Here is a 19,943-nt window from a genome sequence, read left to right as displayed (position 1 = left end):
CCTCTGGGATTTGAGCAGCTCAGCATTTACTGTCCGCTGTGCCATAACAATAGTCATTGTAAACTGTCTGATACAATGGTCACTGCTCCCCAAATGTTCCCCAACTGTCAAGGGAAAACTGGTTTGTTCCCTTTAGAGAAGGAGATTAGAGGAGATTTGACCAGAACAGCTAAAGTAGAGGCCTACAGTACAAAAACTAGGAAGTTATAAAATTCTGTTCTGGCATCAAGTATTGTGTCCAGTTCTGGGCACCACACTTTAGGAAGGTTGTGAAGTAAATGGAGAGAGTGTAGAAAAGAGAATGGTTCCAGGGATGTGGAACTTCAGTTATGAAGATAAATTGGGGAAGTTGGGACTGTTCTCCTTGGAGAAGAGAAGGCTGAGAGGAGATTTGATAGAGAGATTCAAAATCATGAGGGGTCTGGACAGAGTAGGTAAGGAAAATTGTTCCTGTTCATAAAAGGATCAAGAACGAGAGGGCACAGGTTTAAAGTAATTAGTAGAAGAAGCAATTGTGAAATAAGGAGAAATAGTTTCAGCCAGCGAGTGGTTTGGGTCTGGAATGCACTGCCTGAGAGTGTGGTGGAGGCAGGTTCAATGAAGGCATTCAAAAGGGGAACATATAATTATTGTAGAATCATAGAACTTAAAAGTACTGGAAGGAAGACATTTGGCCCATTGTGTCCATATTGTGTAACCATCTCCCCAGCACCATTTTCAACCTCTCAGCCTGTAGCCCTGTAGGTTATGGTACCTACATTGAACATCCCAGCACTTTTTCAAGGCGATGAGGGTTTCTGCTTCTACCCCCCTTCCAGACAGCGAATTCAGTCAGAATCCTGCAAGAGAAAATTTTCCAGGGCTAGAGGGGAAGGGATGGGGAGTCAGAAAAGCTGAGCTGACTAGAGGGAAAGGGATGGGGAGTCAGATTAGCTGAGCTGCTGCAAGGTCGACCTTCATTCAGCTGGACAAACAGTCTCCTTTCTTACTGGGAACATCCCACAAGGGGGTGTGCGTGTGTATATGGGAGTGTGTGCATATCTTTCCATCGGAGAACGTTGTGTGTACACCCTGATTATATTCAGCAGTGTGTGTGTTTGAGATGTGGTACGTGTCGGTCTGAATGAACAAACAGATTGACTTTCCCAAACCTTTCCCACCTGTGAAAGCGAAGGGGCCAGGGGGGTTTGCATGGGGCAGGTTCCTGTGCTGTCCTGTCCAGGCTGCGTGGCTGGGGCTGGGGGTGACATGCTGCTGTAAGCTGGGGGGATCAGCACCATCTGCCTCTGTAAGACCTGCATTATTGCAGATAAATCTGTCACCATTCGAGCTTCCAACCTGAAACAACAAGGGGGAAAGTGAGAGAGAGAAAGAAACTGGGAGTTCACAGCACAGTAAAGCAGAGAGAGTGTGGTAAACAGCAGCTACACCAGCAGCTCAGCCAGTCACTACCTGTTCAACTGTTTCTGGAGGAGTTGCAGGCGACAGTCAATATCTGACCAATGTTGCCTGGGTAACACGGAGGCTGGATCTTCAGCGCTGCCAACAGTGGGCACTGCTGGATGGGGCATCTCCTGGTATTGGCAGGCGTGGGGGTCAGTCCAAAAACTGAAGATATTAGACACACTGGCAAAGGCTCCTGGGGACAAGAGGGAAGAACGGTCAATACTGGGGTTAGGGGGAAGATTCCAGTTCACAACCCACCCCCTCTGGGTTTGAAACTCTCAGTGACAGAGTGGCTGGTCCAACCCAGGAACACGGTCAAGCAGCAAGTTACTTACCCGGGGGTGGGGGGTGTGTACCTGGGACTGGGGTACCCGGGGGTGGGGGTGGGGGTGGGGGGAGGGGGTGTGTACCTGGGGCTGGGTTACCCGGGGGTGAGGGTGGGGGTGGGGGGAGGGGGTGTGTACCTGGGACTGGGTTACCCGGGGGTGGGGGTGGGGGGTGTGTACCTGTGACTGGGGTACCCGGGGGTGGGGGGTGTGTACCTGGGACTGGGGTACCCGGGGGTGGGGGGTGTGTACCTGGGACTGGGTTACCCGGGGGTGAGGGTGGGGGGTGTGTGTACCTGGGACTGGGGTACCCGGGGGTGGGGGGGCGTGTACCTGGGACTGGGGTACCCGGGGGTGGGGGGTGTGTACCTGGGACTGGGTGACAGGATTTCCCTCTTTTCCCATCCGTCTCCGATTTGGCTCCGTGGACGATAAGGAAGTCGGTGTTCCCAGCTGTGGGTCTGGCCGGTGAAAGTTCGATGATGCTGGGGGCAGGCAGCCGACACTCTCCGCTCCCTAGCGGAGACACAGAGGGGAGTACACTCTGCTCTTTGTCCTCCCCCTGTCCCAGGAGGTCCCCCAGGTGAATATTGTTGTCTGTCCGTGAGGCATCCTGATGGTGAGAAACTGATCCATCCTCAACATCGTCTAAAACACAAAAACACAAACACTCCAAAAATAGACTGTTCCGGAAAAGCTGGGAATGCTGGTGAAGATCAGTCTGACCCATCTCCCGTGCATCCGCCCTCACACCTTCTCCTCCCTCCCAGAAACATGATAGGGTCCCCCTTGTTCTCACTTATCACCCCACCAGCCTCCGCATTCAAAGGATCATCCTCCGCCATTTCCGCCAACTCCAGCATGATGCCACCACCAAACACATCGTCCCTTCACCCCCCCTAGCGGCATTCCGCAGGGATCGTTCCCTCTGGGACACCTTGGTCCACTCCTCTATCACCCCATACACCTCAACCTCCTCACACGGCACCTTCCCATGCCCACGCAGAAGATGCAACACCTGCCCCTTTACCTCCTCCCTCCTCACCGTCCAAGGGCCCAAACACTCCTTTCAAGTGAAGCAGCATTTCACTTGCACTTCCCTCAATTTAGTCTACTGCATTCACTGCTCCCAATGCGGTTTCCTCTACATTGGAGAGACCAAACGCAAACTGGGTGACCGCTTTGTGGAACACCTTCAGTCTGTCCGCAAGCATTACCCAGACCTCCCTGTCACTTGCCATTTCAACACACCACCCTGCTCTCATGCCCACATGTCCGTCCTTGGCCTGCTGCATTGTTCCAGTGAAGCTCAACGCAAACTGGAGGAACAGCACCTCATCTTCCGACTAGGCACTTTACAGCCTTCCAGACTGAATATTGAATTCAACAACTTCAGATCATGAACTCTCTCTTCCATCTTTACTCCTATTTTAATGGAATATTTTTCCCAACCCACACCCACACACAGGGCTATCTGCCACTTGTTTTTATGTTTTGCTTTCAGAGAGTGCTGACCCTTGTTCTACTATTAACACATTCTGCATCTTACCTTCATGCCACTATCAGCACCTCCTTTAGTCTTTAACACTACCATTTACACTCCCTGTGTCCTGTGTCCATAACATCTTTGTCAATCTCTCCTGAGCTCCCATCTATCCCTGACCTTCTATTTTGCTCCACCTGCTCCACCCCCTCTAAAATAGAATAAAATCCATCACATTCCTACTTCTCTTCAGCTCTGAAGAAGAGTCATACGGACTCGAAACGTTAACTCTGTTTCTCTCCTCACAGATGCTGCCAGACCTGCTGAGTTTTTACAGCATTTTCTGTTTTTATTTCAGATTTCCAGAAGCATATTGGGAGATTTCCACTGATACTAAAGCAAAGGCATCACAGAGGCTGAGAATCCATGAGGAAAGCAGACTCGGGAGCTGAGTCACCCTGGCGGAACCCAAACTGAGTGTCAGTGAGCAGGTTGTTGCTGAGTAAGTGCTGCACTGTCAATGAAACATGAGAACCTAAGAACTAGGAGGAAGAGGCCATTCGGCCCATTGAGCCTGCTGTGCCATTCAATAAGATCATGCCTGATCTGAGGCACCCTTAAAATAATCTCTCCTCCTTCTGAATACCAATCGATATAAGCCTAAACTGCTCAATCTTCCTCATAAGGCAACCCATTCACCCCAGGAATCAGCCTAGTGAACCTTCCCTGAACTGCTTCCAATGCAGTTATATCTCTCCTTAAGGAGACCAAAACTGTATACAGTACTCCAGGTGCGGTCTCACCAAGGCTCTGTACAGCTACAGCAACACTTCCCCACTTTTATATTCCATTCCCCTTGCAATAAAGGCCAATTTTCCATTTACCTGCCCAATCACCTGCTGTACCTATGTGCTAGCTTTTTGTGATTATCTGAACTCCCGAGGTGAGTTGAGAGTGACTGCCCTTGACATCAAGGCAGCATTTGACCGAGTGTGGCATCAAGGAGCCCTAGCAAAACTGGAGTCAATGGGAATCAGGGGGAAAACTCTCTGCCGGTTGGATTCATACCGAGCACAAAGGAAGAAAGTTGTGGTTGTTGGAGGTTAGTCACCTCAGTTCCAGGACATCACTGCAGGAGTTCCTCAGGGTTAGTGTCCTCGACCCAACCATCTTCAGCTAAACAAGGGCAATTAGGGGTAGGCAATAAATGCTGCCCCATGAACGAATAATCAAAAATGTGATGGAACTACAGAGCTTAGATCAGCCCAGTTCTGGTCACCACACTTTAGGGAGGATGTGAGGATCCTTGAGAGGGTGTGGAGGAGATTTACCCAAATGGTTCCAGGGATGAGGGGTTTTAGCTACAAGGTTGGGTTGGAGAAGATGGGCTTGAAGCAAAAGAGAATTTTTTTTTTGGTTCATGGGATGTCACTGGCAAGGCCAGCATTTGTTCCCCATCCCTAATTGCCCTTGAACTGAGCGGCTTGCTAGGCCATTTCAGAGGGTATTTCAGAGTCAACCACATTGCTGTGGGTCTGGAGTCACATGTAGGCCAGACCAGGTAAGGACGGCAGATTTCCTTCCCTAAAGGACATTAGTGAAGCAGATGGGTTTTTACAACAATCGATTGTATTTTCATGCCCCACAGACATGCAATGGTGGGAGCAGCACTAATTGCTCTAGGGCGAGACCTCGGTCCCTTTCCTGGATTGACCGGCAGCCATGTGGACCCAGCAGTGCCACAGGAAGCTGGGCCAACTTGGATTACACCCAGTGTTCAGTGAGGAGCCCGGGCTGACAGCTAAGTCCACCATCAGTGGTCTCGACACAGGTTGTGAGTGGGGGCCACAAGGTTGATTTGTGAGGAGATTGTGACTGGGGTGTAGGGAGTGAGTGGACTTGTGAGGGGTTGAGTAGGGATTGTGGGGGAGACCAGGTTCAAAAGGCCGGGGAGGAGCGTTAAGAGGGGGGAGTGATGTTGGAGGTCACTTCAAATGGGCTGAAGGAGGTGCCCCCACCTTTCCCATCACCAGCCCGTGCAGATTAAGCTGCAGGGATACCTGCTTGGCCTGGGCCTCCCATGCCACAGGTAAAACACCAACAATGGCAGGGGGAGGCCATTGACTGCTGGCTTCAGGGTATCGATGGGTCAATATCTCACCCCAAATCCTAGAACATCTCCGAGAGGTTGGCATCATGGGTAAATCCAGCTGCTGGATTTTACCCTCCCATCTTCAAACCTGCTGACAGGACAGTATAAAGCCCAGCCTGATGGCTGCACGAGAATAAGGATATGTAAGGAGGGGGCATGTGGAAGGTTAAAAATACACATTCAAAAATTCACCAGGACTGCACAGGATATATATCCAAAGATACCCAGCAAAGTAAAGGTGGAAATTACTGAGGTGCCTGGGAATTATCTCCCAACCCTCATGGGAGGGTGGAGGGTGTCAGAGGACTGGAGAATTTTAAATGTTACACCCTTGTTTATAAAGGGTGAAAGTATCAAACCAGAAACTGCAGTTTAACCTCGACTGTGGGGAAACTTTGACAACAATTCATTCAGGACAAAATTAATTGGCCCTTGGAAGAGTTTGGGTTATTCAGTAAAAGCCAACACGGATTCGTTAATGGCAAATTGTGTTGGACTAACTTGATTAGCTCTTTAAGGGAGGCAGAGAGAGCATTGACTTCATTACAACATCGCTGCTCATCACAAAGGATTTCATTGGCTATAAAACACTTTGAGACATCCTGAGGCTTTAATACCCTTTGGAATCTAACAAATCAACAAAGAACAAAATAGAGCAAAGTAACAAATTAACTCGGGGACAAATTAACAAATTAAAGGGACAGCCCCTTAAAGGGATACTGCAAAAATATGACAAAATCTCCAAGGAAATTTACAAAATTCAAATTAAAGTGTGATTATGGGGTCGATAATGTACCCGACCCCCCCAGGGCCCACCGGGCAGGGAAGGACCTCGATGGTGTTGGCGGAGACCATGTGCTCCCTCTCCAGGGACACCGAGCACAGCTGTGGAAGAGGGACAGACAGTCAGGCTGGACGACCCCATCCATCACCCGCTGCCTGGGCCTGTTAATGGCCAACGTGGCCAGGCCCAGGAGCAGGTTCACGAGGAGGTCCACCCCACTCCGCACCGGGTGCCGTAGATCAGGAGTGTGGGACTGAAGTGCAGACAGAACTATAGCAAAAAGTTTTCTCAGTAACTGGAAAGGGGCCTGAGGCTTTTATAAGGTGCAATGGAATTGATGAGGTTAATGCAGCTGATGTAGTTTATCTTGATTTTCAAAAGGCTTCTGATAAAATACCACATAATGGACTTGTCAGCGACACTGACACAGATAGGATTGAATCCAGGGTGACACCGGGGATATGCAGTTGGTTAAGGACAGAAAGTAATTGTTTTTCAGTTTGTATGAAAGTGTGTCCGGTGATGTCCTCCAGGGGCCAGTGTTGGCACCACTGCTCTCCTGGCTGTACACTAATGACATGGATTTGAGAAAACAGCCCCATCATTTCAAAGTTTGCAGATGACATGTAACTTGGAAATGCAGTAAACAATGAAGGGAATACTAACATTCAGGAGAATGTAGACAGACCAGTAACACAGGTAAACACCAGCAGATAAAATTAACAAGAAAGTATACAGTTGATTCATTCTGGAAGGAGAATGAGAAGAAGCAATATAAACTATGTTTTTATTTATTCATTCACGGGATGTGGGCTTCGCTGGCTGGGCCAGCATTTATTGCCCATCCCTAGTTGCCCTTGAGAAGGTGGTGGTGAGCTGCCTTCTTGAACCGCTGCAGTCCATGTGGTGTAGGTACACCCACAGTGCTGTTAGGGAGGGAGTTGCAGGATTTGCCCCGGTGACAGTGAAGGAACGGTGATATATTTCCAAGTCAGGATGGTGAGTGACTTGGAGGGGAAATTCCAGGTGGTGGTGTTCCCATCTATCTGCTGCCCTTGTCCTTCTAGATGGTAGTGGTTGTGGGTTTGGAAGGTGCTGTCGAAGGAGCCTTGGTGAGTTCCTGCAGTGCATCTTGTAGATGGTACACACTGCTGCTACTGTGCATCGGTGGTGGAGGGAGTGAATGTTTGTGGATAGGGTGCCAATCAAGCAGGGATGCTTTGTCCTGAATGGTGTCGAGCTTCTTGAGTGTTGTGGGAGCTACACTCATCCAGGCAAGTGGGGAGTATTCCATCACACTCCTGACTTGTGCCTTGTAGATGGTGGACAGGCTTTGGGGAGTCAGGAGGTGAGTTACTCATCGCAGGATTCCTAGCTTCTTGCCCGGTACAATTTTAAGGGGTGCAATAACAGAGTGACCTGGGGTTGGAGATTGACTAGAATAGTCCCATGGATGAGGGATTTCGGTCAATGTGGAGGGACTGGAGAAGCTGGGATTGTTCTCCTTAGAGCAGAGAAGGTTAAGAGGAGATTTAACAGAGGTGTTCCAAATCATGAAGGACTTTAATAAATAAGGAGAAACTTGAAGGTGGACAGAGATGAGAGGGTTATGGGGAAATGGGGAAAGGGCTGGGGCAGGTGTAAGAATCGCTCCAGTTCGACCTCACTATTCTGTACAACACAGGTCCTGGTCTCTTTATGGAACTGCTCGCTAATTATACTTAGAGCCATGGAGGGTCAAGGGTCAGGGGTCAGGAATCTCTTTCCCATTCCTTACCGTGTTCTGTACGTCTCCGGAATGATAACTTGTGCCTCCGCGAGTGGTTGAAGCCTTCATCGGATTCATCACTGGAGAAAGGGCCTGCAATCATGTTTGTCTGTGGGAGAAACAAGTGGATAAACATGGGCAACGTCTCTGACCCAGGACGGCACCTTTCACATTCATGAGTGGAATGGGGCTGCACCCCCTCACATTGACCCACACACGGAGTGGGCAGCAGCCTCTCCACAGCCGGTTACCTGCAGAGAGCAAGAAACAGTCCAAACTCAGCCACAAGCACCCTCCATTTCCCCATCTCCCCACCTCTCTGAGAGAGTGTGAGAGACTCAAATCAATTCTCATCTCCTCACCCACGCAAATGAACAAGAGCAGGAGGAGGCCATTCAGCCCCTCCAGCCTGCTCTGACATTCAATAAGATCATGACCAGTCTAATAGTAACCTGAAATCTGCATCCTGCCTACCCCCGATAACCTATCACCCTCTTCCTTACCAAGAATCTATCCACCTCGGCCTTAAAAATATTCAAAGACCCTGCTTCCACCAGCTTTTGAGGAAGAGAATTCTAAAGACTCACGACCCTCAGAGACAAAATTTCTCCTCATCTCTGTTTTAAATGGCCAACCCTTATTTTTAAACAGTGACCCCTAGTTCTAGATTCTCCCACAAGAGGAAACATCCTCTCCACATCTACCCTGTCAAGACCCCTCAGGATCTTATATGTTTCAATGAAGTCACCTCTTACTCTTCTAGACTCCAGTGGATACAAGCCTAACCTGTCCAGCCTTTCCTCATAAGACAACCCACCCATTCCTGGTATTAGTCTGGTAAACCTTCTCTGAACTGCTTCCAATGCATTTACATCCTTCCTTAAATAAGGAGACCAATACTGTACACAATACTCCAGATGTGGTCTCACCAATGTCCTGTATAACTGAAGCATAACCTCCCTACTTTTGTATTCAATTCCCCTCAAAATAAATGATAACATTCTATTAGCTTTCCTAATTACCTGCTGTACCTGCATACTAACATTTTGTGATTCATGCACTAGGACACCCAGATCCCTCTGAATCTCAGAGCTCTGCAATCTCTCACCATTTAGATAATAAACTTCTTTTTTATTCTTTCTGCTAAAATGGGCAATTTCACATTTTCCCACATTATGCCCCACTTGCCACCAGGGTCCATCTCACTATCCCTACTGAGTGTGTGAGAAGCAACGTGAAAATAGACACACATTACAACATAGAAACATGCTACTTGGTGCATTCAGTCCATGTCAGTGTTCCCCTGACTCACATGGATATAACCTCAATCACACTTCCCTATCACAGAGTATTGAGACTCACCTAACATAAGAACATAAGAAATAGGAGCAGGACTAGACCACACGGCCTGTCGATCCTGCTCCATCATTCAATATGATCATGGCTGACCATCGGCCTTAACCCCATTTTCCTGCCCAATCCTCATATCCCATAATTCCCTGAGAGGCCAAAACTCTGTCTATCCCGGTCTTAAACATATTCAGTGATGGAGTATCCACAATCATCTGGGACAGAGAATTCCAAAGATTCACAACCCTCTGAGTGAAGAAATCTCTCCTCATCTCAGTCCTAAATGATCGGCCCCTTATCCTGAGACTGGGCCCCCGTGTTTTAGATTCCCCCGACCAGCGGGAACAATCTCTCAGCGTCCACCCTGTCAAACCCCTTCAGAATCTTGTAGCTTTCAGTGAGGTCACATCTCATTATTCTAAACTCCAGAGAATATAGACCCAATTTACTCAGCCTCTCATTATAGGACAACCCCCTCATCCCAGGGACCAATCGAGTGAACCTTGGCTGTACCCCCTCCAATGTAAGTTTATCCTTCCTTAAATGCACACAGGATTCCAGATGTGGTCTCACCAAAACCCTGTACATCTGGAGCGAGACTTCTTTATTCTTGTGCCCCAATCACATTATAATAAAGGCCAACATGCCATTGGCCTCCTGAAACTCTAGGGGGAGGTGTTGGCGTAGTGGTATTGTCACTGGACTAGTAATAAAGGGACCCAGAATAATGCTCCGGGAACCCGAGTTCGAATCCCACCCCGGCAAAATTCAAATCCAATAATCTCAATGTGGTTGACTCTTAAATGGCTTAATAAGCCACACAGTTAAAACCATCTGCCTAGGCACTGGCTAATCACAGCCCTGTCGACCCTACTCAAACACAATCTGTAACCTCATGGCCTGGCATATCCCCCAGGAGCCCTAACTCAATGAAAAGGGCAGGAGGGCATGCCTGGGAAAATGAGGTGTGAAGCTATAACACAGGACTACTTGTGTGCTAGTGATAGACAGAGCGATCCTACTAACAATGGATCAGATCTAAATCCAATCGTGAACATTGGGTGGACAATTAAACAACTCACTAGAGGAGGAGGCTCCACAAATATCCCCATCCTCAATGATGGAGGAGTTCAGTGCAAAAGATAAGGCTGGAGCATTCACTACAATCTTCAGCCAGAAGTGTTGAGTGCATCATCATTCTCAGTCTCCTCTTGAGGTCCCCAGCTCACAGGTGCCAGTCTTCAGCCAATTCGATTCACTCCACGTGATATTAATGTCTGAAGGCACTGGATACTGCAAAGGCTATGGGCCCTGATAATATTCCAGCAATAGTACTGAAGACTTGTGCTCCAGAACTCACCACGCCCTGTTCCAGTACAGCTACAACACTGGCATCTACCCGGCTGTGTGGAAAATTGCCCGGGTATGTTCTGTACACAAAAAGCAGGACAAATCCAACCCAGCCAATTACCGCCCCATCAGTCTACTCTCCATCATCAGTAAAGTAATGGAAGGGGTCATCAACAGTGCTATCAAGCGGCACTTGCTTAGCAATAACCTGCTCACTGATGCCTAGTTTGGGTTCCACCAGGGCCACTCAGCTCCTGACCTCATTACAGCCTTGGTTCAAACATGGACAAAACTCTGGAGTGTGGCATCAAGGAGCCCGAGCAAAACTGGAGTCAGTGGGAATTGGGGAAAATTCTCTGCTGGTTGGGGTCATACCTAGCACAAAGGAAAATGGTTGTTGGAGGTCAGTCATCTCAGCTCCAGGACAGCACTGCAGGAGTTCCTTGGGGTAGTGTCCTCGGCCCAACCATCTTCAGCTGCTTCATCAATGACCTTCCTTCCATCATAAGGTCAGAAGTGGGGATGTTCGCTGATGATTGCACAATGTTCAGCACCATTCACGACTCCTCAGATGCTGAAGCAGTCCATGTCCAAATGCAGCAAGATCTGGACAATATCCAGGCTTGGGCTGACAAGTGGCAAGTAACATTCACACCACACAAGTGTAAGGCAATGACCATCTCCAACAAGAGAGAATCTAACCATTGCACCTTTATGTTCAATGGCATTACCATCGCTGAATCCTCCACTATCAACATCCTGGGAGTTACCATTAACCAGAAACTGAACTGGACTAACCATATAAATACTGTGGCTACAAGAGCAGGTCAGAGGCTAGGAATTGTGTGATGAGTAACTCACCTCCTGACTCCCCAAAGCCTGTTCACCATCTACAAGGCACAAGTCAGGAGTGTGATGGAATACTCCCCACTTGCCTGGATGAGTGCAGCTCCCACAACACTCAAGAAGCTCAACACCATCCAAGACAAAGCAGCCGCTTGATTGGCACCACATCCACAAACATTCACTCCCTCCACCACCGATGCACAGTAGCAGCAGTGTGTACCATCTACAAGATGCACTGCAGAAACTCACCAAGGCTCCTTCGACAGCACCGTCCAACCCCATGACCACTTCCATCTAGAAGGACAAGGGCAGCAGATAGATGGGAACACCACCAATTGGAAGTTCCCCTCCAAATAACTCACCATCCTGACTTGGAAATATATCACTGTTCCTTCACTGTCGCTGGGTCAAAATCCTGGAACTCCCTCCCTAACAGCACTGTGGGTGTACCTACACCACATGGACTGCAGCGGTTCAAGAAGGCAGCTCACCACCACCTTCTCAAGGGCAATTAGGGATGGGCAATAAATGCTGGCCCAGCCAGCGAAGCCCACATCCCGTGAAAGAATTTAAAACACACACACTGATCTACACACAGACAGACACACACACAGACTGATCTACACACAGACAGACACACACACACACACACACACAAACACTCACAGACAGACAGACACGTACAGATGCACATGCACACACACACTCACAAACAGACTGACCTGCAGACAGATACACACACGTGCACAGACAGACTGACACATACACACAGACACGTGCACACACACACACACACACACACACACACACTCTCACAAACAGACTGACCTACATACAGGCAGACACACACACACACGTGCACAGACAGACTGACACACACACACACACACACGTGCACAGACAGACTGACACACACACACACACACACGTGTACAGACAGACTGACACACACACACAGCTCTGCAGCTCTGATATCCTCACGCTTTCTGTCTGTGTAATCTATGTTCAGCACTATTAAAATGAATAATTGAACCCACAATGTGTTTTCACTGTCCCTTCTGAGTAATTGGTGCGTTTACATTATTATAACACACACGACAGGCTGTGCAGCTGTGTAAAGCAGCCTGGCAGCAAGATTAACTACAGAATACGTAATGCTGAACAGTCTTTGATTGTGCTTCATGGCCTGAGACAACAGGGGCTATAACAGGAGCTGAGGACTCCTGGACAGACCACCGCCTAATTCACTCCAACATCGACATCAGTGTAGCCCCAAAACAGTGACTGCAACAGAAACAATGCTGAGGCACTCAGGGACCCTGAGAAGGAAACCCGGTTCAGACAGTGCCTCTCTGCCAACCTGCAACTCCCAGTAACCCAGACACGCAGAGTGTCCACAGCGTCTGCTTGGCCCTCAGGGCCTCCATCATCAGCGCCTGTGAAGAGACACTTGGTCACTGGTCCAGGGAACACCAAGACTGGTTCCATAAGAACAACCAAGAAATCCAGGAGCTGATAAACCACAAGCCCAAGGCATTTCTGAACCTGGAACAGCAACTCAATCCAAGTGAAGAGCAAAGCAAACAGCTCCACGGGCAACTGAAGGCTGGGGTCCAGCAAAAAACATCCACGATATAAAAAACACATGATGGCTGGAGAATCTCTCTGGAGTAGGAGATCCAGTTAGCCGACAACCAGGACATGCGAGGTTGCTTTAGCTCGGTCAAGACCACCCAAGGCCCAAACAGCCAAGGTCCCACCTCCACTGCTGGCCAAGAGGGTGCTTATCCAGGACAGAGAGGCAGTCAGCACCCACTGGAAGGAGCACTTCAAAGACAAGTGTTGAGTTATGATCATTCTGTGATGTTTAAATCCTGCTAATCCTACTTGTTACATGTGTTGATTTTTGTTTTGGTTAAACCTTTGTAACTTTTATAATACGATATCTGTAATCGTGAAACAAAATGAAGTTTCTCTGTTTAGTGTATACAAGCTATTTGTTAAAAGTTTATGATGTTAAGTACTTCTTGTAAAGCCATTGTTAAAAAGAAACATTCACTGTACTGAATGAAGCTCTTTTTCTTCCAAGGGAAATGTGTTCTGAATTCAATTCATTGTGTCCCTGGGTGTTAAATTAGTGGTCTATGGAGATTGTAAAATTCAAGGTACACGATGCTACAATGCTTGTTACCTTAGTTCCTGCCTAGTAACAAGGGTAGGACCCTCTCCGGGTGTCTGGATAGGTCCCCAGGTCAGTTAAAGGGTCCGAGAACAGCAGTTGGCAGTCAGTCAGTTTCAGGAGAGTCAGGAGAAGAGGGAAGAAACTCCATTCGGCCAAAGTGCTGCAGTTAGTTTTGAGGAGCTGAGAAGAGGGATTAGGGGAAGCCCTGGGAGCCATATCTAGCTAGAAACAGCTGGGACTGAAGTTTGGAGCAGCTCAGAGGCAGTGTCAGCTCAGTGAAGGTAACTGTGTAGTGAAGAGCTGAAATTACTCCAGTTAGTAAAGGCAGAAGTGCAGGCTCTGGAATCCAGGGAGAAGGAACCTGGGAAGACGAGGATGAAACCCGGTGAGTTGGGCCGTGGTTAAAGCCATCCGGGTGGGAGAGACATTTGGAAAGAATCCAAGGAGAGATCTTCAAAGGTGGAGATTGGAAACCCTCGTGAGATAGAGTTTCAACAAAATTGTTTGAATTGGTGTTTCCTGACATCTGGGTGGGTTCCTGAGAAAAACATAATTCTGTCTTGGTGGCATTTACTCTGTCGTTTGGTGTGTGTTCAACCACAGTTTGCCTGTCATGTACCTCATATGAACCCTGAATTTTAGGGTATAAGATAGTTCTTGTAAATTGTTTTATCTTTCTGAACTTTTATAGTTAAGTTTATTTTTGTTTGTGGCTTTACCCCAAAAGCAGGGCTATAATATCAACCGTTATCTACTTTAAACAAAACATTACTGGTCCCAAACCAGCTCTCCCCCCACGTCCCAGGTTCTGGCCAAGGATCTTAACATCATGTATATCTGTTCGCAGGTGCCTAGAATTAATAATTAAACCCACAGTGCGTTTGCACAATCCCTTATGAGTGATTGGTACCTTTATAACATTATAACACACAGTACTCACATCTCGGAGGTTGAAGGTGATCTCCAGGTTAGACCAGAAATGGTCGGAGAATTCTGGGTACATGTCCAGCACCTCCAGCAGGTCCTCCCTTTGGATTTTGTGAAGGTCACAGTAGGTCAGCGCTCGCACGTCGGCGTTTGACTTACCCGGCCGTGCGTACAGGTTGATTGGTTCCCCAAATATGTCGTTCTTACCTGAAAATTCAAAGGAATCAGGTCAATCTTCGAGGCAAGGGAGAGGTTTTCATTACCTCCATCAAGATCCAACACCAAAGTGTGATTAAACATGGAGGGCATCTGTCTTAGCAAACCCTTCATACCTGTGCAGGAGGGCAGTGAGTGGGAGGTTGGCAGGTGCCTGAAGGAGGGGTGGGGAGTGTTTTTTTATTCATTCATGGGATATGGGCATCATTGGTCAGGCCAGCATTTATTGCCCTGTCCTTGTTCAGGGGGCATTTCAGAGTCAACCATGTTGCTGTGGGTCTGGAGTCACATGTAGGCCAGACCAGGTAAGGAGGGCAGATTTCCTTCCCTAAAGGACATTAGTGACCCAGATGGGGTTTTTATGACAGTCAGCAATGGTTTCATGGTCATCATCAGACTTTTAATTCCAGATTTGAACCCGGGTCCCCACAGCATTACCCTGGCTCTCTGGGTTACCAGTCCAGTGACAATCCCACTAGGCCATCCATCTCCTCCCCGTGTGCCCCTGAGCAGCCAGGTGGGAGTGGGGTAAATCGAGAGCGGCCGATCTGTCAGCCATCGTTCAGTCAGTCACATATTCACCTCTCAGTTGGAAAGGTTCTGGGTTCAAATCCCACAGTATGAAAGTCGAGGCTGACACTCCAATGCAGTACTGAGGGAGTCCTGCACTGCCAGAGGTGCTGTCTTTCACCTGAGAACGAACGAACGAACGCACGCACACACACACACACACACACACACACACACCCACACACACCCACACACACCCACACACACCCACACACACCCACACACACCCACACACACCCACACACACCCACACACAGCCCCACACACAGCCCCACACACAGCCCCACACACAGCCCCACACACAGCCCCACACACAGCCCCACACACAGCCCCACACACAGCCCCACACACAGCCCCACACACAGCCACACACACAGCCACACACACAGCCACACACACAGCCACACACACAGCCACACACACAGCCACACACACAGCCACACACACAGCCACACATCCACACATCCACACACACATCCACACACACATCCACACACACACCCACCCACACACCCATCCACCCACACACACAGACCCACACACACCCACACCCACACACATCCACACCCACACACATCCACACCCACACACATCCACACCCACACACATCCACACCCACACACCCACAGACCCACACACACACAGACCCACACACACAGACCCACACACACACACACACAACCCAGACCCACCCAACACACACACACACCCACCGACACCCATAACACCAACACACACCCACACACACACCCATAAACACACCCACACCCACAACACACACCCACACACCAACACACACCAACAAACCCACACACCGACACCCACAACACATACACACACACACACACACCCTCACAGCAACACACACACACCCAGAACACACCCACACCAACACACACCAACACCGACACCCACACACCAACACAAACACACCCACACACACACACCCACACACACACACCCACACACACACACCCACACACACCCCACTCATTCCAGGTATCAATCTAGTAAACCTCCTCTGAACCACCTCCAATGCATTTACATCCTTCCTTAAATAAGGAGACCAAAACTGCACACAGTATTCGAGATGCGGTCTCACCAACGCCCTGTATAACTGAAGCATAACATCCTTACTTTTATGTTCCGTCCCTCTCGTAATAAAGGATAGCATTCCATTAGCCGCCTTAATTACTTGCTGTACCAGCATACTAACATTTTGTGTCTCATGTACTAGAACACCTAGATCCTTCTGCACCTCAGAGTTCTGCAGCCGTTCTCCATTTAAGTAATACTCTGCTTTTTTGTTCTTCCTGCCAAAGTGAACAACTGCACATTTTCCAACATCATACTCCACCTGTCAGATTTTTGCCCCTAACAACCTATCTATATCCATCTGCAACCTCATGTCCTCTTCACAACATACTTCCCTACCTCTCTTTGTGTCATCTGCAAATTTAACTACCATGTCCTCACTCCGCTTATCTCAGTCATTGATGTAAATCATAAAAGGTTGAGACCCCAGTACAGACCCCTGTGGGACTCCACTCGTCACATCCTGCCAATCCGAAAAAGACCATTTATGCCAACTCTCTGCTTTCTGCCAGCCAGCCAATCTTCAATCCATGCTAATATATTACCCACTATACCATGTGCTTTTATTTTCTGTCATAATCTTTGATGTGGCACCTTATCAAATACCTTCTGGAAATCCAAGTACTGCACGTCTACAGGCTCCCCTTTATCCACTGTGTATGTTATTCCTTCAAAAAACCCCAGTAAATTGGTTAAACATGATTTTCCTTTCACAAAACCACACTGACTCTTCCCTATTGCCTTGAGCTCTTCTAAGTGCCCAGCAATAATCTCCTTAATGATCGATTCTAATAATTTCCCCACAACAGACGTCAAGCTAACTGGCCTATAGTTTCCTGGTTTCTGCCTCCCTCTCTTCTTGAATAGAGGGATTATATTTACTACTTTCCAATCTGATTAAACCTTTCCAGAATCTAGCGAATTTTGGAAAATTAACACCAGCGCATCAACTACATCATTAGCCACCTCTTTTAAGTCCCTAGGATGTAGTCCATCGAGACCTGGAGACTTGTCAGCCCCCAGCTCCATCAATTTGTTCAGTATTGTTTCCCTAGTGATTTCAATTTCACCAAGTTCCTCTCTCCCTTTCACCTCCTGATTTGCAGCTATAACTGGAATGCTTTTTGTATCCTCTATAGTGAACACAGAAGCAAAATATTTGTTCAATTCTTCCACTTCCACAACCTTCCTGATTATCTATTATTAACTCCCCACTGTCTAGAGAACCAACACTCACTTTACTCAATCTTTTCCTGTTTAAATACCTGTAGAAACTCTTGCTATCCGTTTTTACATTTCTAGCTAATTTCCCCTCATACTCTAATTTCTTTCTCCTGATTTAACTTTTTAATCATTCTCTGCCGTTCTTTATATTACATAAGAGCAAAAGAACATAAGAACTAGGAGCAGGAGTAGGCAATTCAGCCCCTCGAGCCTGCCCCGCCATTCAATACGATCATGGCTGATCTCATTTCGGCCTCAACTCCAATTTCCCGCCCTCTCCCCATAACCTTTCAACCAGTTAAAATCTGTCTATCTCCTCCTTAAATTTATTCAGCGTCCCGGCATCCACCGACTCTGAGGTAGTGAATTCCACAGATTCACGACCCTTTGAGAAAAGTGATTCCTCCTCATCTCTGATTTAAATCTACCACCCCTCAGCCTAAAACTATGGCCTCTCGTTCTAGAATGCCCCACAAGGGGGAACATCCGCTCCACGTCTACTTTGTCTATCCCCTTTAACATCTTATATACCCCAATTTAGATCTCCTCTCATCCTTCTAAACTCTAGCGAGTATAGGTCTAAACTGCTCAATCCCTCCTCATAAGACAAGCCCCGCATCTCTGGAATCAATCTAGTGAACCTCCTCTGAACCGCCTCCAATACAACTACATCCTTCCTCAAGTAAGGGGACCAAAACTGTGCACAGTACTCCAGGTGCGGTCTCACCAATGCCTTTTCCAGTTGCAACAACACTTCCCTATTTTTATACTCTATTCCTTTAGCAATAAATGCCAAAATTCCATTTGCCTTCCTTATTACCTGCTGTACCTGCATACTAGCTTTCAGCGATTCATGCACGAGGACTCCCAGATCCCTCTGCACTGAAGCATTCTGAAGTTTCTCTCCATTTAAATAATAAGTCACCTTTTTATTCTTCCGACCAAAATAGATAACCTCACACTTATCCACGTTAAACTCCATCTGCCAAATTTTGGCCCATTCACCTAACCTGTCCATATCCATTTGTAAATTTCTTATTCCTTCATTGGAACTTACTTTCCCACTTGTTTTGGTGTCATCTGCAAATTTAGCTATAGTACCTTCTATCCCTGAATCCAAGTCATTAATATAGATTGTAATACAGATATACTACATCTACAGGATCCCCATTATCCACTTTGCTTTTCACATCTTCAAAGAGCTCTAGCAAATTAGTCAAACACGATTTACTCTTCATAAAACCATGCTGACTCTGATGGATTGCATTTTGACTTTCCAAATGCCCCATTACTACTTCCTTAATAATGGATTCCAACAATTTCCCAACAACAGACATTAAACTAACTGGTCTATAGTTTCCTACTTTCTGCCTCCCCCGTCTTTTTGAATAAGGGCGTTATATTAATATTTTTCCAATCCACTGGAACATTCCAGAATCCAGGGAATTTTGGAATATTTTAGCCAATGCATCCACAATCTCCGCTGCCACTTCCTTTAAGTCCCTGGGATGTGGGCCATGAGGTCCTGGGGACTTGTCACCCTTTAATCCCAATAGTTTGCTCAGTACTTTTTCTCTAGTGATGGTGATTGTTCTAAGTTCCTCCTCTATATCCTCGCACTACCTGCTACTATTGGGGTGGTATTAGTGTCCTCCACTGTGAAAACTGAGGCAAAATATTGATTAAGCGTCTCTGCCATTTCTACGTTCCCCATTATTAACTCCCCAGTTTCATCCTCCAAGGGACCAACATTCACTTTAGCTACTCTCTTTCCTTTTATATACTTATAGAAGCTTTTGCTATCAGTTTTTACATTTTGTGCTAGTTTTCTTTCATAATTTACCTTTACTCTTTTTATTATTTTTTTAGTAACCCTTTGTGGATCTTTAAAAGTTTCCCAATCTTCCAGCCTGCCACTGACCTTTGCAATTTGGTATGCCTTAGTTTTTGCCTTTAAGTTATCTTTAACTTCCTTGCTTAGCCATGGATGCTCTTTCCCCCTCTTACCATCTTCCTCATTGGAATATATTTTACTTGGGAGGAATTGAATATCTCCTTAAATATCTGCCACTGTTCATCAACTGTCCTACCTTGTAGTTTTCCTGCCCAGTCCTTTCGGGCCAAATCTGCCCTCATACCCATGTAGTGACCTTTGTTTAACTCCAGAACACTAGTGTAGGACTCAAGCTTCACGCTCTCAAACTGAATTTGAAATTCTATCATG

At 47.4% G+C, this 19,943-nt stretch overlaps 1 protein-coding gene across 1 annotated transcript in view; it reads right to left on the bottom strand.

Moving 5' to 3' along the window:
- The window catches only part of LOC144680072 (voltage-gated inwardly rectifying potassium channel KCNH2-like), a 156,153-nt gene that overhangs the window by 6,493 nt on the left and 129,717 nt on the right, over window positions 1–19,943 (bottom strand). The window contains exons 10-14 of the mRNA XM_078541222.1: window positions 14,628–14,821; window positions 7,969–8,068; window positions 2,142–2,420; window positions 1,453–1,639; window positions 1,161–1,338 (exon numbers count right to left, since the gene is read on the bottom strand). Of these exons, the coding sequence (XP_078397348.1) occupies window positions 1,161–1,338; window positions 1,453–1,639; window positions 2,142–2,420; window positions 7,969–8,068; window positions 14,628–14,821 (938 nt within the window). The remainder of the gene's footprint in view (window positions 1–1,160; window positions 1,339–1,452; window positions 1,640–2,141; window positions 2,421–7,968; window positions 8,069–14,627; window positions 14,822–19,943) is intronic.

This window comes from Cetorhinus maximus, chromosome 4 (assembly GCF_964194155.1).
Source record: "Cetorhinus maximus chromosome 4, sCetMax3.hap1.1, whole genome shotgun sequence".
Lineage (NCBI taxonomy): Eukaryota > Metazoa > Chordata > Chondrichthyes > Lamniformes > Cetorhinidae > Cetorhinus > Cetorhinus maximus.
Note: the sequence above shows the minus strand (reverse complement) of the source record. Positions and strands in the feature narration are given on the sequence as shown.